The sequence below is a fragment of the Oculina patagonica genome, chromosome 3, assembly GCF_052425735.1.
Source record: "Oculina patagonica isolate OP01 chromosome 3, crgOcupat, whole genome shotgun sequence".
NCBI classification, from domain to species: Eukaryota; Metazoa; Cnidaria; class Anthozoa; order Scleractinia; family Oculinidae; genus Oculina; species Oculina patagonica.
Genome location: NC_135760.1, coordinates 13,322,719 through 13,348,019, shown reverse-complemented (window position 1 = coordinate 13,348,019; position 25,301 = coordinate 13,322,719). Strand labels below are relative to the sequence as shown.

At 37.0% G+C, this 25,301-nt stretch overlaps 5 protein-coding genes across 8 annotated transcripts; 3 read left to right on the top strand and 2 right to left on the bottom strand.

Moving 5' to 3' along the window:
* Nucleotides 1–33: 33 nt before the first annotated feature.
* LOC144646711 (N-acetylglucosaminyl-phosphatidylinositol de-N-acetylase-like) lies at nt 34–2,431 on the top strand. 2 transcript variants are annotated; one of them, XM_078506391.1, is made up of 7 exons: nt 34–279; nt 502–601; nt 974–1,064; nt 1,413–1,594; nt 1,934–1,976; nt 2,076–2,225; nt 2,320–2,431. In XM_078506391.1, the coding sequence occupies exons 1-6, from the start codon at nt 39–41 to the stop codon at nt 2,175–2,177; spliced, it is 759 nt and encodes a 252-aa protein (XP_078362517.1). In that variant the 5' UTR covers nt 34–38; the 3' UTR covers nt 2,178–2,225; nt 2,320–2,431. The 2 variants fall into 2 exon arrangements, with proteins under 2 accessions (XP_078362517.1, XP_078362516.1); XM_078506390.1 differs by having other exon boundaries at nt 2,076–2,425.
* Nucleotides 2,432–2,587: 156 nt separating this feature from the next.
* Nucleotides 2,588–5,926, bottom strand: LOC144646709 (uncharacterized). The gene is made up of 2 exons (XM_078506388.1): nt 5,671–5,926; nt 2,588–3,163 (listed from the first exon to the last, which is right to left on the bottom strand). Exons 1-2 carry the CDS (start codon nt 5,879–5,881, stop codon nt 3,018–3,020), a joined length of 357 nt encoding a protein of 118 aa, XP_078362514.1. The 5' UTR covers nt 5,882–5,926; the 3' UTR covers nt 2,588–3,017.
* Nucleotides 5,927–6,009: 83 nt separating this feature from the next.
* Nucleotides 6,010–10,751, top strand: LOC144646708 (pseudouridylate synthase RPUSD4, mitochondrial-like). The gene is made up of 7 exons (XM_078506387.1): nt 6,010–6,131; nt 6,980–7,024; nt 7,700–7,799; nt 8,236–8,265; nt 8,448–8,637; nt 9,356–9,550; nt 10,092–10,751. Exons 1-7 carry the CDS (start codon nt 6,041–6,043, stop codon nt 10,410–10,412), a joined length of 972 nt encoding a protein of 323 aa, XP_078362513.1. The 5' UTR covers nt 6,010–6,040; the 3' UTR covers nt 10,413–10,751.
* A 1,165-nt stretch (nt 10,752–11,916) lies between these two features.
* LOC144646707 (meiotic nuclear division protein 1 homolog) lies at nt 11,917–14,809 on the bottom strand. The gene is made up of 6 exons (XM_078506386.1): nt 14,739–14,809; nt 14,579–14,644; nt 13,322–13,379; nt 13,116–13,231; nt 12,852–12,959; nt 11,917–12,321 (listed from the first exon to the last, which is right to left on the bottom strand). Exons 1-6 carry the CDS (start codon nt 14,739–14,741, stop codon nt 12,055–12,057), a joined length of 618 nt encoding a protein of 205 aa, XP_078362512.1. The 5' UTR covers nt 14,742–14,809; the 3' UTR covers nt 11,917–12,054.
* On the top strand, nt 14,580–24,322 carry LOC144646706 (amyloid protein-binding protein 2-like). Of its 3 annotated transcripts, none has more exons than XM_078506385.1 (17): nt 14,580–15,060; nt 15,188–15,276; nt 16,651–16,814; nt 17,067–17,187; nt 17,524–17,695; nt 18,894–18,950; nt 19,242–19,274; nt 19,436–19,503; nt 19,635–19,740; nt 20,684–20,808; nt 20,927–21,012; nt 21,662–21,767; nt 22,028–22,112; nt 22,248–22,307; nt 22,386–22,491; nt 22,933–23,010; nt 23,384–24,322. In XM_078506385.1, exons 1-17 carry the CDS (start codon nt 14,932–14,934, stop codon nt 23,536–23,538), a joined length of 1,740 nt encoding a protein of 579 aa, XP_078362511.1. In that variant the 5' UTR covers nt 14,580–14,931; the 3' UTR covers nt 23,539–24,322. The 3 variants fall into 3 exon arrangements, with proteins under 3 accessions (XP_078362511.1, XP_078362508.1, XP_078362510.1); XM_078506382.1 differs by having other exon boundaries at nt 22,386–22,495; nt 22,937–23,010; XM_078506384.1 differs by having other exon boundaries at nt 19,635–19,744; nt 20,688–20,808; nt 22,386–22,495; nt 22,937–23,010.
* Nucleotides 24,323–25,301: the final 979 nt, after the last annotated feature.

The following is a 25,301-nucleotide window of genomic DNA, read 5'->3' as shown; positions in this document are numbered from 1 at the left end:
GTAGCCAGGCAATTTTTACTTGGTAACCACGCACACTGATGGTTCCGTTTGAACTGAGTTGGATTTCAGTTTTCTCTCTGTTCGTTGTTATTTTGTCAAGTTTTCTTATAATTTTCTACAGTAGACAGTTAAAACTCCAAGAAAACAAGAAGTTCGAATTTAATAAGAAAAATGTTCTTGTCATTACTGCTCATCCAGATGACGAGTGTATGTTCTTCTCGCCCGCCATTTTGAATCTTCAGCGGTGCTGCACAGTGCATCTACTGTGTCTCTCTACAGGTATGTTTGTTAAAAACTGAGGTTTTTCTTTCAGGGTTTGATTGACATCGTGACTTAGACGTTAGTTGTGAAGCCCTTTAATTGCAACACCCCACCCCTCTCCCCCTACATTTCCCACCCCAACCCACTCCCCAGGGTATTTACATTTTTTCCAAGATAAGCCATAAGGACTACATTAGTGATTGTGCAACTGTACTTACTCGTGACCATTTTATTTTACAGGCAATTTTTACCAACAAGGCGATTTACGAAAACAAGAGTTGTTGTCAAGCTGCAGTATTCTTGGAATTCCATCAAATCATGTGACCATTATTGATCACCGGTAAACCATTTTGAGATATGCATTGCAATTTAGGGTCCTAAAGGTGGGTGGGCTGGGGTTTGGGGGGCTAGGACCTAGGGCCCTAAAATTTTGCAGCAGAGGCTCCCTATCCTTTTAATGATCACTACGCTCCAACCCTAACTATTACAAAACTATTGCCACAGTGCTGGGAGCCCTGCTTTTGAAATTTTGAAGGCCCCAGAGCTTTAGAACGCTGAACCCCTTTGAGACCCTGGGATTTCCATTTTATTGTTCGAGAAGTTGTTCATAATCTGGGGTTCAGCAAGAGATAATTGCTGATCTTTATATTTGAATATTCTATCATGTTTTACTTTGTTGTCATCTTATTCCATTCTAAATTCTTTCTTTCAGTTACCTTCCCGATGATCCCAAGGTAGCCTGGGATGCTAAGATTGCTGGTCGAATAATTGCTGATCATATCAAACACAACCAATTTCAAGTGGTAAGATCCAGTGCTGTGTAAAAAAGAGAAGTTGGCGTGCAGGAGGGGGGTGGTTAAACACCAGAACCCAGCTGTTCAAAGGGTGGATAACGCTATCCACCCGATAAATGGCTATCCAGTAGATAAGTGCTAACAAAACATACCAGTGGATAGCATTATCCATCCTTGAAACAACTGGGGCCAAAACAATAAAATATATGTCCTCTGTTAGTCATTATGAAATATTTCAGACAAAGATTATCTTGAACACATACAAGTGAATACTAAGGTAACACCTAAGCAGGAGGAAGAGGTATGCGACTGTTATCTTAGCTGCTCTCCTGACAAGGTTTTGCTTTCACAAAATAGGTCATTACTTTTGATTCCTATGGGGTGTCAGGCCATACAAACCACATTGCCATCTACAAAGCCATAAAAAGACTGAAAGATGAAGGACTCCTTGAAGATGTTACAGTTTACATGCTCAGTAGCATAAGCATTTTGAGGAAATACATCTCACTGTTTGATCTTCCATTCAGTGTCCATTCACAGTAAGTAAAACTAATAAAAAATGTAAATGTTTTCTGCTTGCAGATGTCTCAATTTCCTTTATTCTTTTTGAGGCAGGAAAGGAATTGAGATATTTAGATACTGGTTGAGTTGTCTGGTTCTTACATCTTTAATGCTTACAACAGTAAAACCCTTTTCTCCATTATCCAGTTTTAGGACGTGTTCAGTGTAGAGTAGTCCTTTTGTATCAGTTGATCATGTGACCAGAAAGTTCAAACTCAAGTCAAATAACTGTCAGAATATTTAGAGGGAGCATGTTATCACTAGCTAGAAAACTAGTTTTCAGATTAATAATAATTATTCCTCTCACCCTACTTTAGACACATGATTCTGTCAAGTCCTCAAGACATCCTTTTAGCACAGGTTGGTTGAATTTTCTGAAGTTTTTTTGGAATTTTCTGAAGTTAATATAAAATTCTTAAAAAATTGAAGGCTCATAAATGTTGAACATTTTGTCAACAGAAGGCCATGTATGCTCACAGAAGTCAGTTGCTCTGGTTTAGGAAGCTGTACATCATATTTTCCAGATATATGATGATCAATACACTTGAAGAACTGAAGTGAAGAAAGCTGCAGTGATCACGAGATTTAGCACTGCTGGTCTGATAACAAGCAGCTGTTGGCTTGAGACCCTTTGCTTTCCAGTGGTGCTCAACATCTCTCTTTTTTCCACATCAGTGGGGTGTTCTGGGATGGTTCTAAATAAAATCATCGACTAAGGTGTATTGCATTGACGTACCATGAAATTTTCAGAACTACACTAAAGAAACAAACCATAATTTATTCTAAATTTTAAAAACAAATGTCATCACTTAAGAACACCTTCGCGTTACTCGCCACCCCCTCCCCCCCCCCGGACGGGGGCCCGCCCGCGGGGGCCGCCGCGGGGGCGGCTTGTGTGGAGGGTGGGGCGCGGTTCGGGGGGAAGAAAATGTATAATGAATGCGGGGGTGGGAATCTTATGCGTTCTTAAGAGTGGTGTGGTGCCATCGACATTACCAAATGCCTTTACATTGAACTCTAACTGTCAGGAACCGATACTGTTTATCAAGCTAAGTTGAAATAAATATCGTTCATTCAGTAGTGAAGTAACAAAGCCATTACTTTGTTATGGCACAAGTTATACCAACAATAAAAGAGTTCTGGTTATAAATTCTATGTACACCCTAATGTACCCAATGGCCAAAGCAGTCACTCTGCTTCACCTTGGAATTTCAAGATGGTTACAATGAAACAAAAGAAAGAGAAACAGGTTTATAGCTTTCTGTATTAAAATGTACAAATTCAAGGTCTTGTAATTTCAGTGGAAACTTGTGTAAAGAATTGACAGGAATGTTTCCCCTATTTTGTTGTCTAGTGTACAGATACTCAGTTATAAATTTTCCAGCAAAAGTTCTACCAAAGTCACCACTTAAAAATCTTTTGATTTTTTCTTTTCTTGTTTCCGAGTCTTTTCAAATTCCTTTTCTTGTTTATTTTTTTGAGTGCTTTTTTCCCAAGTTTCTTCTGTGTTCCATCTTTAGATTTCATTTCAACATCCTCTGTAACTTCTGTTGATGTAAAAACACAATAATTAAATTCAAAAATGCCTGCAAGATTATACAGTTCCACTACTTTAAAGTGCTGGTTAAATTCTGATTTTACTATCCAGACAAAATATAAAGCAAGCACTTGAGTGTACTTCAAAAGCTACCACATCAGCATGGCACAATAGACCATTTGCATTATGACGTAAATGCGCAAAGACTTCTGGTAGTTGTAGTTAAGTTCGCGGGAAATTTTGAATCGTCATCAAGCCCGCTTGCCCAAGAAAATAGTCATGGAGGTAAAGAAAATTACTCTCACCGAAGAAGACGTCCCCGTGGCTTCATTTATAGGGCAAAAGCAACCTCTCAGTATAAAACCAAGTCCGTTAAAATGAAAAAAAGTTATGCAAGAAATTGTATATTTGCTTGGTTGCGTTTTGTAGTGAAGTTTCAACGAGTGTTTCCTCCAGTCGAGTCTCAGTAGCGTGGTCATTTATTTAAATTCCTGAGTAAAACTTTTGCTTGCCAGGTATTTTCAAATAATATACGAAGACGCAATATTTTACCATTTCTAAACATGGGGGAGTACAGTACATGATGTCTACACTCGTAAAAATCTTTGAGGCTCACCTTTCGAGTCGCGCAAGTAATCGTTCATCAACAAGATTATGGAAATAAAATTATATTTGCTCGCACGGCCCTCGCTCGGATTGAAACCACAACTGCTACTCGACGAGTTGACATTTCCAGTACAAAAACAAGAAAATTTCTTTGTTAAAGAATATTGCAATTACAGTTCCAATTTGACGAAAAAATACAATTTTAAGATATAAGATAAAAACAAATAATCTGTATTCAACTGCACAGGGAAGTTTTGATTGATCAGCTTGAAAATCCTTTATGATTGACCCTTCATGATTCATTGATGAAGCTCGATTGAACGAGGAAAATTATTTGACTCGTTTCTCTGTCTCACTGTAAAAACAAATTAAACTGACCATCCCGCCGAGCAATCATGATATACGGTAAATTTTCTAAGCTTTTCAGTGAAGAATTAATTCACCTGCGATCGATGGAAGCGATCGTTTGTTGAACATCTGAAAATAGATGATGAACAAAGTGAATGGTTTGCCTTGCTTTCACTTGATTCCACACAAATTTAGTTATATCCTCGACTCGTCCTTTCAAGCAATCTGTTTCCAGTGCACGATTTTTTGAAGCTGTGATATTAGGCTAAAATTATTTACGAAGAGAAGTTGTCGGCCGCGATGAATGAATTTCTACCAAGTCAACTCCGCCACACAACGTACATATTAAACTTACTTGAACACGAACAACATTTGTCTGTCTTGGTTAAAACACAGAACTCAGTCAAATCAGTTCATTCCAAAGATATAATCCTGTTTTCTATATTTTTGACAGGTAACTGAAAAAATACATGTATAAACTAATTTCGAAGCGACAAGAGCGTAATCTTAGCAGCTCAACTTCAGATCAAAATAAAAGTCCTGGATGGCCACCTTCACGCTTGGCTACCCTTAGCCAATCATAAGCCAGAAATTGTGTTTTCCCGCGAACCTAACTACAACTACCAGAAGTCTTTGTGCTTTTACGTCATAATGCAAATGGTCTATTAGTTTGCAGAATCAGTTTGATACAAAACTGCAGGCTAAGACCAGTCTTGGAGCCTGGAATTTGCCAACAACTGGTACAGATAATATTATTATTATATTATATCATATTATTATTTATGAACCCCTTCCAACAGACACCTTTAACCCTCCAAGTTAAGACCATTTTAGTTGCCATGGCGACTAAAATTTTGGAACTGACGACTAAATTGGAACCAAGTCGCCAGCCTGGTAACTAAAATTGAGAAGCATTGAAAGTTTGAGCTTTATTTAGCAACTAAGTTTTTTCACTGCCGACCAAACCTAGCAGTCAGTGGCCAGATGGTCACTAAGGAAACTTGGAGGGTTGACCTTCTGTAAGCAAACTCTTTGAAATTCATTGCTCTTTGAGAATGTTGGTATAAATATCCAAATGTTGGAAGGGGGAGTGTGGAAAGGGCTTCTAACCAGGACCCAGTTTTTCAAAGGTTGGATAAAGCTATTCACTGGATAAATCACTATCCAGTGGAAAAGTGTTAACATTATTTTTAAAGTTATGACATCACAAAAACTTAATGACATCATAGTTTTTTAAGTAACACGAATTTTAACAAATCCATGCTGCAGATTTTGCTTCTAAATGCACTCTACCCGCGGTGTTGATTTCAATGGAGAAAAATTCAAGCAAGCTATGTGAGTTTTGAAGGTTTTTGTGTTCTTGTCACGTGACTTACCAAATATGGTCATGACTGTCGAAAATAAAGGCAATCTCTCTGGTAATCTCCAATAGAACGAACATGATCAAAAACTAATCCCTAGAAGCCATCCTTAACAACTGTTTTGAAGTTAAGTTCCTCCCCCTTAGTCTTCACTTGTTTAGTTCTGTTTAGACTTGTTGTTTCAATAATCTCTTAGTCTTACCGATAGCTGTCGTGTCTTCTTCATTCTCCTGCGTTTCTCTTTGTGCTTGTTCTTCGTTTTTATCTTCCTCGCGGCTCTCTGTATCCACGATCATTTCCTTGTCAGTTATTCCAAGTATCTCCTCCAACTTTGCTTTCACCTTTGGCTTTAATTTTTCTCTCCTTGCAGCCCGAAGTTTTCGTTTTCTTTTCGACCGAATGCTCTTCGCCATGTTTATTCGCAAAACGCACGTGTGCCGTGTGCGCGGTATGGAGCTTGGAACCTAACCTTCATGCTTGTGATTCATGTATGCGACGCTATGTATACTTAATTTACTGAATACTTTATGTATCCCTCACTAAAGTGTCATTAGGTTAAAGAGCGATTCAAGATGGCGCTAGCAGCTAAGACAGCGAGGTTAGCTCTGGGAAGAACTGTCATAGATGCACAATTCTTAGCGGACAGTGTAATTTTTATGAACAGTAAGTATGGTTTGCACAGGCATTGACCAGCGTAGTGCCATATCGCTTGCCTGTGTTGTGCGATCGCCAACATATTTATAAATTTGTGCAGCACATGGTTTAAATTAACTGCTACTTTTACCCTAATTTTCCCCCCCCCCCGGGGGGGGGGTACTCCCATATGTGGCCTATATAGGTATGTGCCGCCCAATAGGGTATGGTTTTTGAGGTTCTCGGTCCTTAAATAGGGTATCATTTTTGCTCCTTTTGGCAATGCGTTCCCGCTGTGATCCTTAGATAGGGTACCTAAATTCTATTAGCTAAAATAAACACCCAGCTAAACGAGAAAAAGATATCTGAAAACTGAATTTTCAGTTCAGGTATTAGAAAAGCGATTTTATAAAGATTTGTGTCTTGCCGTGCGTGGTTAGCCGTTATTTGGGTCGTCACGGAACGTTTCTCCTCCCCTTAAATAGGGTGTCATTTTTCGGTTTTGGGCCTTAAAAAGGGTAACAATTTTCGCTTTCTTTATCCTTAAATAGGGTCAGGGTTTAAGAACCTTGGCGGCACACCCCTATCCGAAATTTATGGGAGTACCCCTCCCCCCCCCCCCCGGGAATTTAGCCAACTAGCACGGCCTACAGACCCTAATAACGGCAAGACTGCACAACAACAACATTCTATCTAAACCAAGAAGACACTAATTCAATTTTTTTTTCGCTTGGGACCTAGGGTCGACCTAGCTAGGGGAACAAAATACACAGTGAAATCATAGGCTCACTGGTAGCAGCCCTCAGTTTATAAAGAGATAATTAAGCTTAAATTTTAAAAATTGTATTCAAAGACATGTTTCTCTTATATTTCTACAGATGACATTATTGCAGTGAACAAACCATATGGACTGCCAGTGCACTGTAAGTGTTAAAGGAAGGTCCTAAAGTGGGGTAGAGGGTTGGGTATAAATCCCATTTTCCCAGCCCAAATTTTACCTACATCTCATTTTTTCAGCCTATTGCTTTTCCAATCCCAGGCCCAGTTCTATTGTTTTTCTGTCTGTGATTCCCATACCCAGTGACCAAATCCCAGTTCCGGCGATCCAAATCCCATTTTCCCAGTGAAAATTTGACCAAATCCCAGTTCCCACTTTACCCCTTCAGGCTCTTAAAGCTTAAATCCAGCATTTATTTTTCATAAAAAAGTCCCAAAAGTATATAGTCATGTTTGTCAAGGGTAATGAATTGTCTTTCCAATACATCACTTTTGCTCTCTTGCAAAGTCTCAAATGTGTGCCTCCAGAAAATATCCATACCCCCCTCCATCCCCAGTGGAGGATCATTGAAAATTCTGAGAGAAAAGGGGGTCGATAAAATTTGGCTTATTGAGCATTGAAACACGGCAAACTCTGCGAGCTGATTGGTCAAAAATGATACCACACATGTGTGGATATCATTTTTATCCACACATGTGTGATACCATTTCCATTTTTCTTGATTTGCTACCACTCGCTATACCATATCAGTTTATATAATAAAATAAAAAATACATGTAAATACCAAAAAGACTGTTTGCATCTATGTTTTGTTTTTAAGCGGGTCCTGGTGTAAAGATGTGTATTATGGACATGCTTGATGAGTTTACAGAAATAAAAAAATTAAAGCAAAGACCAGAGCTGGCACATCGACTTGATAAGTATGTACTGTCTTGACAGGTTATTTCATTGTTTTTGTTGTAATTCCGAGGAATTTTAAGGCAGCTGTTGCTAGCTTACAATGCAGGATGGCAAACAATCACTGAGGTATTGAAAAATCAGAAAAACAAAACAAGTGGTGAGCCCGAATTTTAATCAGAAGATTGCTCAGGTGGATTCTCCTTTAGTAATCAATTTGGCTTGGTACCACCTTAGGTTGTTAAAACGTAAAAGGACAATTTGTAGAGTTATCCCAGTGCTATTAGGGTACCCACATGAAAGACATGTGTCAGAAAGTAGTTGCCATTTTAGAATTGGTATCTTTTCAAGCTGCGTGGAAATAGTTTCATTACATGACCACAAAATTAGAGTCTTTTGAAATTTGCAACAATTTTTTAACCAAAGTAAATGTTGAATGTTATTGTGCTGTACTTACAGGGACTGCAGTGGAACTCTGTTATTCACAAGGTACTGGTTAATATTATTTTCAACTATGATTGTCTTTGATTACCCGGTACTTATATTTGATTGTATTTTGATTATCAACAGTTTTTTAATAGCCTTTTTTGCTCAAAAAGTTTGTATGTTTGTTTTGTTTGCCAAAAAAATTACAAATCAAATTTTAATATTTGTCAGTATTTTTATTTTAGGTCAGCAAGTGCAGCCAAAAAGATAGCAGAAATGTTCTCCAATAGGACAATTACTAAACAGTACTGGGCAGTAACTGTTGGAGTACCAGCATTTGAAGCAGGAGAAATCAATATTCCCATTGGTGAGCGTAAACTTCCTGGAGGACATCGCATTGTTACCAGAACTGATCTGATTGGCAAGTCTTTTGAAGTATGGGAATTATTTATAGTTAAATGTTGCAATGCAAAATAATTATGACAGTTAAATTAAATTCACTGTTGCGATAAAGCAACTTGAGCGATGTTAACTTTTTTGGCACAGTTTTGAGTGCTGAAATGTTCACAGGCGAAATACAGTATTGTTTTTTTTTTTTAAATTAAATAGTACATCTACTTCATCTTGTGATACAAACATTATTTACAAGAGAAATACAATATTAAGCAAATCATATGGATTGCAGAATTATGTTACCTTATTATAGGAAATTAACGATACATATTATTAACGCGAATTTAAAAAATTTGCGTTAATTTCATTGACGATGTCTTTTTTACTATAAGGATTTGACCAGAACTTTTTTTTTAAATTCGCGTTAATTTTATTACGCGTAAATTTTGTTCGGGTTGTTAAAATGCTTTGTTATATTCCTATAATAAGGTATGCCCTTTAAGGTGTAGAAAGGCAAAAGTAAGCATGCAATCTAAACAATACCATCATTTTTTTTTTTTTAAAGTAAGTTCAAAGTAACTAAATTCTAGAAATTAATAGTCTAGAAAATAGACTTTTTTGGTTAAAACACCTCTTTTTTTGGTTAAAACACCTCATTAAAGCACTGCATTAGATTCTTTAGGTTATCAAGTTCACAAATTTTGAATTAAAATTTGATAGTGTTTAATGTGAAAATTATGCTTTTTTTGTATTAATTCAGGTGTTAAGTGCTGCTGGCTTCAAAAATGCAAAAACAAAATTTAAAATTTTGGACACAAATCAAAACACATGTGCTCTGTTACAACTGGAGCCAGTTACAGGACTAAAGCAGCAAATCAGAGTACACACAGCAGAAGGACTGAAATGTCCGATACTGGGAGATCATAAGTTCTCTTCTGATCTACGTCAACCACAGGTATATCAAACTCAGATTTTAGCATTAATGGAATTATCAGATTTAGGAATATCAGTTTTAAGCAAGGATTATGTGTATTAAGCTTGAAAACCAACAGTCCTATCAACCACAGGTATACCATCCTAAGGCTTAGCAACCAAAAGTATACCCAGTCTTCACAAGTGGCTTATCAATCACTGGCATACTATACTCTGACTGATAAACCATAGGTGTACTTAATTGTGGCTTAGAAATCACAGGAATACTTGCATCTGACGTGGCAATAGGTTTTCTCATAAAGGTATAGAAGGGCTCTAAAAGCTTAGCTGATATCAAGAAGACATTATTTACATGGTATGATGCTTATTTTCTTACCCCCGGGTGGGGGATAGGGCCAGACATGGTAAGATATTGATTATTTATTAAAATAAAAAATCATTTTATAATGCAGTGCAAAGCATGTAGAAGTACTTTGAGCCAATAGTGGAGCAAACACTGTGAAATGTAATGGGAAACTGCTTTTTCAATCATTTGTTTTAATATTAAAACTTTTCTTTTACAGGTTTTACCCCTGCGTTTACTGCAGCTTCTTCAGATTCAAGGTACAAAAAACAGGGAAGATCCCAAAGCAAAAGGAAAGATAAGACAGTGGCAAAGAGCACTCATTCCTCTCCATCTACATGCAAGACAGTTAACTTTACCAAACTTATATCACGGAAGGGATATTATAATTAAGGCACCTCTGCCTGAATATTTTGAAGAAACTCTTCAAAAGTTAAAACTTCATCCAAAGAGAAGCACCATGGTACAGTCCAAGGATCTATCAGAGTATTACAGACTGAAACAGTTAGGGAAGTCAACAGGAAAAATTGTTGGAGTGTGAAATAAACCACTGCTAGCATTAGTTTTAGCAGTTAAAGGGTTCGACCCAGCACGATTCTATTCCGTCACTAGCTATTTCCGGATCTTCCCTCCTAATGAAGTTCAATTCTTGAGAAATATAAAGGCCGACACCTCCTGCTCTAGTTGGTGAATTATTAATCAAAAACACATATTCCGATATAGCTATGATTTCTGGAGTTTCTTTAACAGTCAATATGAGGTCATTGAGCGAGGTCATTGACGATGTTTTAAATTTTTATGTAGGCTACGCATATTGGGGCATGTGTAAGCAAAGTTAGTTGGCAAAAGAGCAGATCTTTGTGACCCTTAAAATGCCTCTCTTAACAAAGGGGGGGGGGGGGGGGGGGGCCCCCCCGTTTTTTTTTTTTTTTTTTTATTAGAATTATTTTTTTTTTTAACTAACAAAAAAATTTTTTTTTTTTTTGTGTTAATAGAAAAATTTTTTTTTGCCCCATCTATTTTTTTTTTTTTTTTTTTATAAAAAAAAAAAAAAAAAAAAAAAAAAAAAAAAAAAAAAAAAAAAAAAAAAAAAAAAAAAAAAAATATTTTTTTTAAAAAAAAAAAAAAAAAAAAAAAAAAAAAAAAAAAAAAAAAATTAGAGATTTTTATTTTTTTGGGGGGGCAGGGAAAAAAACAAAAAAAAAAAAAAAAAAAAAAAATTAAAAAAAAAAAAAAAAAAACAAAAAAAAATTAGGAAAAAAATTTTTTTTAAAAAATAAAAAAAAAAAAATAGGGGGGGGGCCCCCCCCCCCCCCCCCCCTTGTACGTCCGAGGGTTAAAATCCAAATGATGACACTCAATCTCACTGAGAGTACACTGCTTACAGCTTTCTATTTTCGTTTTTTTTTCTTGGATCATTGAACACAAGAAAAAACTCATGAGAACTGGACACTAGCCTATAATGGGAGGCACGTAGGGGTGGAGGGGGCAGAGTTGTGCTTGTCCTTGCTTCCCTAGCTGTTTATTTAACAATTATCCTGCAAAATCGCGCGGCATATCGCCTGATACTTAGCTGACGAGGCCGTAGGCTGAGTGTGCTAAAATCAGATGATATTCCACAAGATTGAGTAGGATAATTGTTTATTATTCAACAAATTGTCAACGAATCACATTCTGCAGAAAGAAAAACTGTAATTATGTAGCGCTTTACGAGAATTCGGACGAATCTTCACAACCTATGTATATCGCATGATATCTGTTATGTACAGATGACACATAATGTTAACATTTTGACCATATATGGGCAGCGCGCGCATTTGTTGAATAATACTTCATGTTATTTGCATTGAAAATAGAGTCTGTGAACAGTCTACTCTAAGATTTTATATACATATTACAAAAAGCTCCAATTCAAATATTTGGATAAGTCTTCAGTGCACTCAAAATTGTTAGGAATCTAACAAAACACTGAAAATAACTCAACACAGTGAACCACAGCAAAATTTGGTTCAACAATGGCTGTTATTTTCACCTCTGCAGCCAGATATCAGTGGTTAGATGAAGGTAACCAGCAATGTACATCAACTAACAATAGATAATAGTGTCTCTAAAAAGGCACCCGAATAGTAAGAAGGAATTATAATACATAAACTTTATTTACAATGTACAAGCTGTCTCTCAGTCTATTCCACATAATCAAAGTCTTCTGGAATTCCAAAGTTCTTGTCAATCATTTTTTCTTCCAATCCAAACTTCCTGACACACCAGGACTTGATGGTAAACACATTGTCAGTCCAGCGATTAGCACCTTCTTTTGCCATCACTGTTTCTTTCTGCATGTTTTCCAGCACTTCTGGGTCACATTCTCGATATCTCTCAAGCTCTTGTTCCTGTTCTTTACACAGCTTTTCTTTTTGCATTAGCTCTTGAAGAATAGCATCTCTGTCATCCTGTTTTTACAAACAAATTTTTAATGGATTGTATACCTCCGCTCTGGGTCCCCAGCAGATTTGTTAATTGGGTTGTTGTACCTACCCTAAAGTCTTTTCTTTTTGTTAACTGATTATGCAATTCCGCCTTGGGAGGGTTTGCTGCAGCAACCCGGTTATGTATTATTGTAGGATCATTTTAAAGATCTTTAAAATAACAGTTGACCTTAAGAAATGGCTGACGTGGCTGACCCAAATTTGCCCGTGCATGATGAATTGCTAACTGGTGGAACATTGTCTGGACAAATATTATTATTTTCTATGGCTCTTTTTTATACTTGTAATACCTACCTTTTGTTTTACCAAAATGGTGAAAAAGTCAAGGTAGGTTAAAATAATTGAATTGAAGATTGCTTTATTTGCCGTAACTGGGATATTGTACATACGATACAAGTAGGCTATTTGTCATGCTATTCACTGATTGGCCAGTTATTTTGAAAAAGAAATAGGCAATTCCTGTATTCATTCTCAATCCTGTCACTAATACTTACAGACTGTTCTCGGCCACAGTTAGCTTGCTTTAAAAGTTTAGTTGTGGAGGCAATTTTCTTTTCACATTCGTTGATTTGCTCGGTGAGTTGCTGTAGCTTCTGCTGTCGCTGAAAGAAAATTAATAAATACCTTTGAATATTCTTTGTAAAGAGTCCTTTTTCCTAATTCAAATTCCTAACTTTCAACTGTGTTGCAAAAGGCTAGATGTGCTTTCCAAATTTTGAGATTATTTACTGAGTGGGTGCACCCCATAGTTTACTTACTGTATGCATTGCCTTGCTTGGGTAAGCCCAGAAATAAATGGAAGTACCGATTTTATCAGTATCCACAAGATTGTCATCAACCAAGCTTTGTAGAACTTCCTTAACAGACATGGATGCTAAACAGGAAAGAAACCATCATCATCAGCTCTAATGCCATGAAGGATGGGATAACTTACTTAAAGAAACACATTCTTATGTTTTCTTACTGATTCCTTTTTCCTTGGGAGCAATTTTCTCCAGCTCCTTGAGTAGAAAGAATTCTTTCTGTTGAAATGAAAAGTACCGACTAGCTCAGTAACATACCGTAGAATTCCGGTTATAAGCCCTGGGCTTATACAACTTCGTAAGGGTTTTTTAGTGGGCTTATAAGCGGAGGGGCTTACATCCGGGGGGCTTATAAGCGGATGAAAACGTTTCGAAACGGCCCCGGGAGTGTTGTCGTACGTTTTTAGTAAAATCACAAAGCCACATTTAGCCCTGTTCAGTCGTCATCCGGAATAGGGGGGCTTATAATCGGATGTATTTTTTTGTTTCCATGGGGGCCTATAACCGGGGGGCTTATAAGCGGGGGAGCTTATACGGATTTTACGGTAATTCATTATGACATTTAATTTTAAATATAGTCTTTACAAATTTTATCATGGACCTTGGTAGACATCCAGATAGTGCCCAACTGACTAGGGGACGGGACTATACACGATTTGTATGTGAGAAAACTTGAATGATTCCCCAAGGTATAGAGATAAAGGAGTTTCTTGAGTCAAAGTCCCGTATATTATTATATTCTTTCAAAAAGAGCCCCCTCACCAATTCACCTCATATTCTCTAATTAACTCTTACATGTAATCTTTGCAACTTCAAACTAATTCTGTTACTCCTATTTCTGCACAGTAACGTAAGCAGTATAAGAAGAATAACAACAACCATTTAATTGTGCTAGAAAAAATAGAAATATTAACAGCACAATAAATAGTCCATTTTACAGTTGGCTGCCAAGTGACCTGGCCTTTGAATGGTAGTGAGGCTGGAGGTGACCTTGCATTGATACAAACCTCTCTGCATTATTATGTAAATACAAACTAATAAGCATCATAAAAACATGATTAACAAAACAAAAACATGATTAACAAAACAAAAGCAGTGAGGTCTGTATCAAAACAAGGTCACCTTCAGCCTCACTTCCATTCAAAGGCCGGGTCACTGAGCAGACAACTGTAAAATGGCCTATTATAGCCTGCGTTGCAGACGAACAAAACCCCGGTATAGTGCACTATACCGGGGTTTTTACGTCTGCAACGCAGGCTAAATAAATTACTACCCAAAAAAGTTTAAACTACTCAACATAGTAATAAACTAGAAGGCTGCTTATCAAAGCGTAGTTATAAAATATCGTAATTATCTCCCAGGTTATCTACAAAAAGCATTGCAAAAAAACCTTGCACAAGTAAACAAACAGCGCTCACCTTTTCAAAGAACAGTTCTAAAAGACGTGTCCTCTTCTCTTCCAAACTCAAACCACGCTTTTTTGACTGAAAAAAATCAACTTTGGTCAGTAAGGAAAGTAATATGAAAATAATAAAGAAGAAGGTATCAAACGTCTTCCAGCAGAAAGTTTTAAATTACCATTTGTACGAGTAAAATGTTCAAAAGACTTCAGGTGTTTTTCTTGTGATCTTTCAATAATGGCGGACAAATTTTAATTTTGGCGCCAGTCTCTAAACCGGAAGTTTCAGTCTCCCGCGAACAGCGCTCTTATTTCCGGAAAACCAGCAAGTTCTCATGGGAAGCTTTGTTGGATGACGAGACGGATGTAAACATGGCGGCGGACTGTAGGGTAGATAGCTTGTACGATTTGGCATCTCTTACGACAGTTAGGAATTGTGATTTGTTTAAGTCAGAGTTTCGTTCACTTCCAAATGCTGTTCAGTGTGATGTATATAGAACGGTAAGTATATCGATCTTTTCTTTCAGCCTCTTTCCACGATTTAACTGCCAGTTTCCTTGGATCGATGAATGGTTGTTTACAAAATTTATGTTGGGGCTAATGCATTTTGCGGCTTTGTTTTGTTTAGCTTTTCGACACTGGTAAGACAGAAGTATTGGTAGCAGAGCTAAGTGAGCTGGATGTTGTTTCAAAAGCTTTAAGAGCTGGAGATACGAGGTAAAAAGCTACATTTTTCCTGTGTATATTTCCTGTGTGTAAAGGTACCGATAATTTCATTCCATTTGTGTCACGTAAGATAAGCGAATGGTTTGTTACAGAGACCTTATCACGAAAAGAAAACTGCAAAAAGATTGACGTAGACACACACACAGTAAATCAACATCGAAACGGTTCACGCTCCATGGAGTTTCACAAGGTCTTGTGACTAAAAAACTGAAATTACTCATTAGCCCAATATAAGCTAGTGAGGAAATTTTTTTTTCATTTCTGTTCTGTCGTTTGGATTATATCTCCCAGTGTGCTGTAATTTTGTACTAATTTATAGAGTTGAACAAAGTGAGCATAGACCTAAACTGAAATCATTCAAAGATGTTTTTCATGTGTAAACAAAATACTAAATTTGATTTATTCATCCTTGCATATGATTACAAACAAAATGCGACCACTAAGATTTCACCTCAAGGGTATCACAAATTCAATATAAAGCTTAGAGATGAATATCTAGCAGAAGGATAAATGATTTATGATAATCATTGTGAGTTATTCTCTGTAGAGAAGAATAGCAAGTGATGGCAAAAATTTGAAAGCTCCAATGTTATGGCTATTATCTTCAATGTTGGTACCTTACCCTCCCCTCTTCCCTTTACAATACTAACTTCAGCAATGTTATTCACTGAGGACCTTCTAGTATTAAAACAACAACAACAACAACAACAACAGTGTGTTGTAGTATATTTCCTATTGTTACCCTCCCAGCCCTCCCTTCTTTACCTGTTACATTCCCAGAAATGTTATTCAGTTGTTATTTTTTTTATGATCAATCTTATTTACAACAGCAACAACCACCTCTGTAAAATATACTTGTATTGGGGGAAATAGTGATTGATTGATTGATTGACAACAACAACTGTATTAGCGCACTATTTATATTCTCTGTTCAGCATGCAATGCTGCATATTTTCAACCTTACAATCATAATTTTTTAACATCATATTATCATTGATGGGTCCAGTATTAACTTGAAGAGGGTGGGAGGGGGGGGGGGTCAGGCATTTATAAGTTTCTTATTATTAAAAATCCTTTCATTAAAAAAAATGTGGTTATTGTTCATCACGGTTTGAAAGATAGATGAACATTTCAATTTTATTATCGTAAAGATCATGATGTTTCTTACAGAGTAGGCCTTCCTCTAATAATATGAGATATATTTATATCAGTCCAAAAATTGACATTAAAAAAGTCAGTCACAGGCCATTTTAATGTCAATATGTCAACTCCTGACTACTCATATTCAATATTTAAGTCAGTAGAGGAGTACATTTTTTAATATCCATTTATTATAATTTTAAAATATTCTTGTGACCTTTTTAGAGTTAAACTGTATGCAGTCTTCCAAGGATTACGAGAAGAAGGATTTGATCTATCAGAGGTTCTCACTTCAGAGTTCATTAAAAGATGTGACAAGGTATCACATGCAGAAGACAAGTCAGATCGACATGTCATTCAGAAACTCTTGAAGACAGGGATGTCACTTGGTAGGGGTACTTTGTTTTCAATCTATTACCCTTGCTATAGTTTGTTCTGTGCTAATGGTATTGCTAGGCAAATGTAACAAGTTAACCATATAAAGGGTTGTTATTCTTGAAGTACATGTTACTGGGGATTTAGTCACACAATAACTCCAATTTTTGGAAGTTACTGAGGCACAATCTCAGTAACTCAGTTTTTTTTTTGGAAAAAAAGAAGTGACATTAAGATGATAGTTAACCTGATCTTTTGTATTTCAGGTGGTTTTTTATCAGAAGCTGGATGGTATGAAGATGCAGAAAAAATACTGAGCACCAGTTACAAACTTTGTAACACCAAAGAACAAGATGGCTGTAGGATAGCAACTAAATTTCTTACAAGGTATCGATTCTCCCAATTATAAACATAAGCAAGCAAGCAAAACGAGAAGTTTTATTTATTTCATGGTTATAGTGTTTGGACACTGAAAAAGTCTGAAATCTTAATTATGACTGGTAAAAGTCTGGAAAATAGGTTTGATGGTCTTGTGTAAAATCAAAAGTTTTGTCCAGACTCAAACAAGTCGTAGTGACAGTCACTGTTAATGTTAATTAGCAAAATCAGTAGGATGATTGGAAACCCAAGCAGACAGTGTTTAGACATTTCCTGCTGAGTCTTTTGCTAGAAGTGTTATCCCTAATCATTAACTCTATTCTATGACATGTAACTTCTTTACAGGCTACTTCATCTTAGATCTGCAAATTGCAAATTTAATGTGGCAAAAGACACCTTTAGAGAGGCCATGGATATTGCAAGTAAAATGACGAGCAAAACTGAGCTGGACGTCAACATGGCAGTCCTTTATGGAGAAAAATGCGGCCTACTTTTTGCACTCAGTGATTACGAAGAGGTGAATAAAGATTACTTAGTATATGCACTTGATAAAAAGTTATTAAAACTAGTTAGACTGCAAAACAGTCATTTTTTCTCTAAAGTCGTTGGAAAAAGCGCTTATCGAAGGTGCGAAGCACCAAATGTTGAGGCGCAAAGCGCCGATTTTCGCGCAAGCCTCGCACGCCCACAGGGGATTAAGATTTCAGGCTGTTGGCTTTCCATACAACAAATTTGTTCCGACCAGGGGGCCAAGTAATGTCGCCGAGTTGTCAAAAATTCTTTGACACCTCCACCCACATTTTAAATTTGATAGCATTGTTTATTTCCACGTTGTTCATGTTTCGAACAACGAGGGTTTTTTTTAATTTTGGTTCAATTTTGTGTAAAAAAGGTAGAAAGACTGTCTCGTTTAAAATAGAAGTATGTTTTCATTCATCCAATGGATCAAACAACATCGAAGAAACCCGCCTTACGACGATGAAGAAAGTGAAAAGATGCATCGACGTCGGACTGTTGCAGCCTTGAAGACAAAAGGGTTGGAAAATACGGCTTTTCTTGCCAAAGGCCTTTGAAAGCACTGCAAAAACATCCCTTCAATTTGATTAAACAGCTTCCTTTAATTTTGATCTGATTTCAAAACAAAACCCAAATCGTTCGCAAGCGCATCCAAATCAACGTCTGTCATTTCGTTCACAGGAAGAGCATGTTCTGAAGTCGAGGTGCGAAAAGTTTTTGTTGACAGGTAACGTCATAATGACCAATGGGAATTTTCCGTTTCTGGGAGAATGGGAAATTCGAAACGAATCAATGTATGTAAAGCCGACAGTCGTAGTCTATTAGCGTCTCTCCCCAGTCTTACTCACAGCTTTGACATTGGCTCCAGACCTCTCGCTTTTGTTCGAAGACCGAGCGCGTTCGCAAAAGATACAACTGTTTTGCAGTCTAAAAACTAGTTGACACTGGCCATGTTCTGGTGCAAATTAGTGAATCACTCTGATAGACCACATGTTAGTGCTAGTAAGATAACGTGTCCTAGTACCGGTATTGTTTCCTGTTAATAATAGTCAACTGATCGACTACTTCACTCTTTCAAAACTTGGTCTCATAGTCTGATTGGCATTGTTTGGATGAAATGAACTTTTTTTTGTTTGTCCATGGGCACACATGTCATTTTGTGCCTTGTTAATTTTTACTTTTATTATTATTATTTACAGGGCTACAAGTGTGGTATGAAGGCTTTGCAGAAAATTGGTCCTGGATTGCCCATGAAAGTAAGTCAACTTAGATAATTCTTTTTTTCCATAACTTCAGGCCAACTTAAGCTTCTTTTTTTTTTTGAAGTGGCAGGTCATTGTAGATCTTTAAAGACCCGATAAGATCCTTGTAAAGACGCTGCAAGGTTTTTACCGTGGCCAGTTCGGTTACCTTGCTAGAGCAAATACCAAAACCTGTAGTAGGTTGAAGTAATGGTATTTGAAAATCACAGATAATCCAGGCATTGCCCAAATAGATGACTGTGTTGTTTTGTTTTGTGAATAGTGATGTGGCTTCTATTTTCGCAGGCAGTAGTTGACATCCTTAGGAATGCTTCCAAGGTGAGAACTGCATTATTATTATTTCAGTTCATCTGTTTTCAATAAAAAATTATTTTGACACTACGTATTGGTCGACCTTGTATCAAAGTCAGTGTACTTTGCATTTGACTAAGTTTAAAAAACTGTTAAAATTTTATTTATTTATGCATAATTTTTTTCAGGCTTGTGTAGTGAAAAGAAAATTCAAGAAAGCAGAACTTCTAATAAAACAGGCAATGTTTTTGGCCAAGTAAGAGAAATAATTCTGAACCTTTTATAAATTGAGTTTAATTGTTTTTTACCCTCGCAATTACTAGCACAGTGTCAGTTGCAGCTGGATTGGTGCACCATTTGCTAAAGAATAACTTGGTTTTTTTTCAGGCAACACTTTGGATGTGATCACCCAAAATATGCTGACACTCTAGTTGATTATGGTTATTATCTTCTCAATGTGGATGCTATAAATCTCTCTGTAAAAGTGTACAAAGCAAGTATTTGAGTTATGCATTACTAAATATTCCATTGCTGCCAACTGATAACAAAGAGTGATTTACATCTAATTTCTCCTTATATTAGCAATACATTTTCAAGCAGACAGGTCATGAGAATAAAGAAAATCATCAACTAGGGGACAGTTTCTTAATGTATCAAATTCTCAGAAGTAACTTTAAAAGAAATTTGTCCCTCAGGACAATTGGAAATGAAGTAATAAGCAGTTTTCCTGTACTTGGGTGATACTCCCTATGGTGGACAATATGGGGAGGGGAGGCTCCACCCGAAAGGGGTACATTTTTCAAGCTGTAAGTATTTAAAGGGGTGGGGATTTCACGATTTGAAGTATACAATAAGGTACCTTTTAAAAGGACCTTTTAAAATATCTCAAACAGACCCACCAAAGGGTCAGTTCATTTAAGTATTTTATCCCTTCTGTAGGTATGTGAAAGGGGTACCAGTTTGGTACCCCTTTCTGTCAAAAATGGTATATGAAAGGTTAAGGGCTATGACCTTGGGCAGAGCCTCTCATATAATTTTTTTTGGATTTTCCCCCCCCCCCCCCTCCCCAGATTAAAAATAGATGAAATTTTTAACTTTGATAATTTCCAGGTGGATACTTAACAAAATAGGTGGGACCTAAATCATTACCAGCTCTGTGTTTTATATTGAACCCATAACCAGCACAACACCTTTTACTACTTAGTGTAACTTCTACCTAATTACTACTGTGACATGTTGGCAATGCATGTCAAAAAAAAAAAAAAAAAAAAAAAAAAAAAAAAAAAACCCGCAAGGGACTTACAATGCTACCATTTATACTGACTGAAATGTAATGGTTGATGAAAAGGATATGAGAACTCTGTAGCCTACCCACCACAATATGTGGGACAAATTTCTATTAATATGTATGGCAAACTTCTTGTTTCTGTTTTCAGGAAGCTTTTCGTACTAGGTTCTATGTGTTTGGATTCAACAACTTACATGTGGCAACTGCTCATGAAGATCTTGGTTATGCCTTGTATGTGCACGAGTACAGCACAGGAAACTTTGATGAGGCCAGGTAATGTGCCGTCACCATGTTGTGGTTATCACAAAAGACAATGTGTGTATTGCACACATTGCATAGAAGATTTAGCTTCCTTTAAATCATGACCTTTGTTGACCATATGTTTGTACAGATACCATGCCGAGAGAGCAATCAGTATCATAACCAAGCTATTCCCTGAGGACCATCTGTTGCTTGCATCTTCAAAAAGAGTAAAAGGTAAGATTACTATCTCTAAGTAAACTGTCAAATATCTAGTGTGTCGAATGGTTCTCCTTTCTTAGCAAGAATTTTTTTTGCAAGATAATTTTATATAGCTTGGTTTTAAATATTTAAAAGTACTGTTATTATTGAACCAGGTTAAATGAAGATTCCTATATTGGTTGCTGATGTTTAGCCACTATTTTTCAATACTTGTAAGCTGTCAGTCATGTAATATTCTGAGAGGGTGTTTTGTCTCTGGCACACATTGAGAATCCTAGGTGTTGCCCCTCCATAGAGGCCCCACAAAAGGCATTGAGAGAGAAATTCAGGTCAGACAGAGCTGTGTATGGGCAAAAGCAACTGCACAGTTATGTGATATCCACTACATGCTGGAACATCATGTTTGATACTTGCGTTGGCCTGTGTACTGACATTCACCCAATCACTTGTGACACAGTTTAATTGGTGATCCTACCTTGGAATAAAAGAGGACAATAGTCAAAACATCTTTTGATCTTCCTTTTGAATGTTTGGAAGTCCTCAGCGATCTTTGTAAATTGATGAAAGCATGTGTTGTCATATCATTTGCTGCTGTTTTGAACAAAACATTGTTCTATTTTCTTCATAGTTTTAGTTACTGTACATGTTTCTCCATTTCTTTCAGCACTTATTCTAGAAGAAATAGCAATAGACACCCCGATCAGACAAAAGGAAGAGGAAATTTTAAAAGATGCACAAGAGCTCCATTTAGCGTCGCTTGAGCTGGCTAGGTGATATAACGTTTTAAACATTACTTGTAATTTGTCTCCAGATACTTCAAAATAATATTAAAAAAAAATAATTATATATTTTTATTTTTTAAAGAAAAAAAAAAAAAAAAAACCTATAGAAATATTATTATTATTATTATTAAACCATTTTGTTACTGCTTTCTCCCTTTTAAGGGTTTACACTGTATGAAATACGGTTGTCTTTTTTGTGCTAATTATTTTCTCAGCGTATTTAATAGGTAAATTCTATCCCTCACCAGGAAATCATTTGGAGAAAACAATGTCCAAACAGCAAAACACTATGGAAATTTAGGTCGGCTTTATCAATCCATGAGAAGATATGACGTAAGTAACAAACAAACTAACAAACAAAGATTTTTGTTGGTTAAGTCCGTACACATTCCGTGTAACCCGTGGCTTGTGTACCCTGAAGGTTCTTCTCGTCTTTAACAGGTGTTTTTTATTATTGTCTTTCGTCAGGAAGCGGAGGCAATGCACAAGAAAGCAATTGAAATCAAAGAAAGAATTCTGGGAAGTGAGGTACTGTAAACTATGTCAGGAAGGTTCTTTTACAGTGGTGTTGTGCATCCTGATGAGTTTATTTCTGTCTTGTTGTAGGACTATGAAGTGGCATTGTCGTTAGGTCATCTGGCATCACTGTACAACTACGATATGGAGGAATATGAGAAGGCTGAACAGCTCTACCTAAGGTCCATTACAATAGGCAAGTCTCAAAGTTCACATACGTCATTACCTTTTTGCATTTCCCAGAGACTGGTTTACACCATTGAAAAACTATATAGTGTCAAATAATCAGTTAACACAGACGCTTTGGGTTTCAGTGTCACTGAAGAAGGCTAGGCTACTCGCACAGATGGAAACGCTTAGAGGGGCTAAGCCCGGAACGTCTTTGTTTACCTAATTTTCCGACACTGCAAAACAATTTTAACCTTATACCTTATTTTCGTTACAAGTGTCACGCATCACACGATCTTTGTCATGCATTCTGCTGTTTTACAACCTCCTGAACCACACTGGCTTCCAAACAGACAAACATGAATTGGATATCGTATCTTGAAAAGCTTTGCTTTCTTGCCTGACTCGGCCGGGAGCAAAAGTATAAGTATACTAATCACTTTAAATTAAACGTTTCTTTCTCCATCAGGTAGAAAACTGTTTGGTGATGGTTACAGCGGTCTTGAATACGACTACAGAGGACTTATTAATCTATACGATTCTCAAGGTATTCTCTTATTATGAAATTCCTAAGTCTACATGTTTTACTTTTTAAGAAAACTTGCTCACAGTTCAAATGTTGCGGGAAGAAAGGATGGTACATCTATGACCTTCAGACCAGCGTGCGAAAGGTCATAATTTAGACCCCTCGTGGGAGAACTGGGAAAGGGTGACCCTATTCGGTGGAATAACGGAACGTCACTAGTTTGCTTGCGGTTAGCTTTTATTTGTTGGTTAGGGCAATATACTACCACCGTTCTGTCATTTCGCTATTCCGCCGAAAAGGGTCACACCTGGCAAACGTTTTTCAGGGTAGCTTGTTTCACTCACTGACCGATAAGCATCTTCCTCACAATTTTAATGTTGTTCTTTTATGCAAGGTAATTTTGACTGTATGGAAAGATATCATCAAACTCTTATGGACTGGAAAGATTTACGAGAAAACGCAACCAAGACAGAATCAGCGCACGACAAGACCCCTGATCCGTGGCCTACAGGACAGTTTATAAAGTACTTCCTCAGTCAACCAGATTAATAATTAAATGCTATTAAATTATGTCCTTGGGCAGCCCAAGAAAATACCGTGACAGGATTTGAAAATGGACCCGGCCTCAGAAGGATGAAAATGATTGTAAGAATTCAAAGAAGAAATGTACTTGCGAACAAGCTTATTACAAGATGCTGTGTAACTGAGGGATTACTGGAACAGTGCTGGATGCCGTGCGTAATACAACCTGTGCAAACTACTGACTTGGAGGCCAGGGAAAAGTCAGTCACTGTTGCACATCCTGATTTACAGTTAATGTTTACTTTTTTGCACATGTCCTTATGCCATGTTATAATCTCAATATTTTTTCGCGCGCGCGATTGGTCTAAACACGTCACGTCACGTGACCAAAACTGGGAAATATCAGGTGATTCCCCCTAAATGATATTTCCAGTTTTTCCAAGTTTTCAAATTTTGCGTTAAACATTCAACGTTTAGTTTTCGCCCAAGTAAATTGTTAAACTAAATAGACCTGAACATTTTGAATAGACGCAATATTTTTGAACGCCGATAGAATTACTTTAAATGAGCGGCCTTGTGAGATAATTGTTCGAGAAAGCTTTTTTTTTTGTAACATACCTGTTAAGCAGTCTACGGCCAGCAGCTTAGTTGCAATATTTCCTGCCAAATCTCAAGGAAGTATCCTTCACAACATTTCTGTTCACGTTACTTTCCATTGGAAATGCTTTATTCTGTCGCCTTTCTACACTTCTGACACGCTGTCGTTTCATTGCGTCAGTGGAGGTAGTTTCACTCAAAATCACATGTCGACACATGCGCACCTCAAGCTAAATACGGATTAACTTCACATCGACATTTTAAAACAATTGCGTTTTGCATATGGGCATTTCTTAATCATTAATCGCACGGGAAACTCTGTCACAAGTTTTTGGGAAGGTTGGTGTAAATTAAATATATGTAAATACCTGTAGGTGTTGTAAAGTTAACAAATTGCCGTTTGTAGTGTAACATAGTTAAGTAAGACATGTTTGGAGAGAAAGAAGCAAATGATTGAAGATTATCACACGTGAAAGTAGTTTTATTTTTCCTTTTTTTCAAAATTGCAAAGTTGCGTGTCACTTATTGAAACATTTTTTTCAGTGTTAAACATAGATGTTAGTTCGAAAAACCAAACCTCAAATCTGGTATAGATCAACTTTTCCTTACCTTCCATCCACTTAGCTGACCTAAGATAACTTTGTTAGGATTACCTTTCGCTTCCTTAGAAAACATCCAAATTGTGTAATTTGTTACTACTAATAATTTCGCATACAGTGGAGGTCGGCAAATACTCTCCTGGGCCCTGCTATTTAAAAGCCTATTAACGCTAACCTAGGATTAGAAGCTATCAAAATTCAAATTTACACTTACCCTGCTTAAACCCTGTTTCAAAAATCTGATTCCATACGATTCGTCCGTTGACGAACCATATGATAACTTCAATGAATATTTGTTTGCCACATTTACATACAGTCGAAGCTCTCGTAAGCGGACACCCTCGGGACGCGAAAAAAGTGTCCGTAACTGGAGCTGGCCACCATTCTCGTAAGCGGCCACTAGAGGTGTAGGGGAAAGATGGCCGCTTACGGGAGCTTGCCCAGCTAACAATAACCGGACGAACGTGGATGACGACAAAACAAGCACTAAAATGTGGTCCTGTAGTTACTGTAAAATCATTGTCACAAACGGCGATGTGAATTTGATTGATAATAACAGGATACAGAGGTTGTAAGTAGGATTTTCGTTCGGGT

Excerpts from the sequence above, each read along its gene's own strand:
- LOC144646706 (XM_078506385.1), top strand. The coding sequence starts at position 14,932 with ATGGCGGCGGACTGTAGGGTAGATAGCTTGTACGATTTGGCATCTCTT. Across the intron at positions 19,275-19,435 it reads TCCTTAGGAATGCTTCCAAG|GCTTGTGTAGTGAAAAGAAA; the intron begins GTGAGAACTGCA and ends AATTTTTTTCAG. Across the intron at positions 23,011-23,383 it reads TAATCTATACGATTCTCAAG|GTAATTTTGACTGTATGGAA; the intron begins GTATTCTCTTAT and ends CTTTTATGCAAG.
- LOC144646709 (XM_078506388.1), bottom strand. The coding sequence starts at position 5,881 with ATGGCGAAGAGCATTCGGTCGAAAAGAAAACGAAAACTTCGGGCTGCA. Across the intron at positions 3,164-5,670 it reads AGAAGACACGACAGCTATCG|AAGTTACAGAGGATGTTGAA; the intron begins GTAAGACTAAGA and ends TTACATCAACAG.
- LOC144646707 (XM_078506386.1), bottom strand. Across the intron at positions 13,380-14,578 it reads TAGAACTGTTCTTTGAAAAG|AAAGAATTCTTTCTACTCAA; the intron begins GTGAGCGCTGTT and ends TCATTTCAACAG. Across the intron at positions 13,232-13,321 it reads TCCCAAGGAAAAAGGAATCA|CATCCATGTCTGTTAAGGAA; the intron begins GTAAGAAAACAT and ends TTTCCTGTTTAG.
- LOC144646708 (XM_078506387.1), top strand. The coding sequence starts at position 6,041 with ATGGCGCTAGCAGCTAAGACAGCGAGGTTAGCTCTGGGAAGAACTGTC. Across the intron at positions 6,132-6,979 it reads CAGTGTAATTTTTATGAACA|ATGACATTATTGCAGTGAAC; the intron begins GTAAGTATGGTT and ends ATATTTCTACAG. Across the intron at positions 7,025-7,699 it reads ATATGGACTGCCAGTGCACT|CGGGTCCTGGTGTAAAGATG; the intron begins GTAAGTGTTAAA and ends TTTGTTTTTAAG.
- LOC144646711 (XM_078506391.1), top strand. The coding sequence starts at position 39 with ATGGTTCCGTTTGAACTGAGTTGGATTTCAGTTTTCTCTCTGTTCGTT. Across the intron at positions 602-973 it reads GTGACCATTATTGATCACCG|TTACCTTCCCGATGATCCCA; the intron begins GTAAACCATTTT and ends TCTTTCTTTCAG. Across the intron at positions 1,977-2,075 it reads AAGACATCCTTTTAGCACAG|AAGGCCATGTATGCTCACAG; the intron begins GTTGGTTGAATT and ends TTTTGTCAACAG.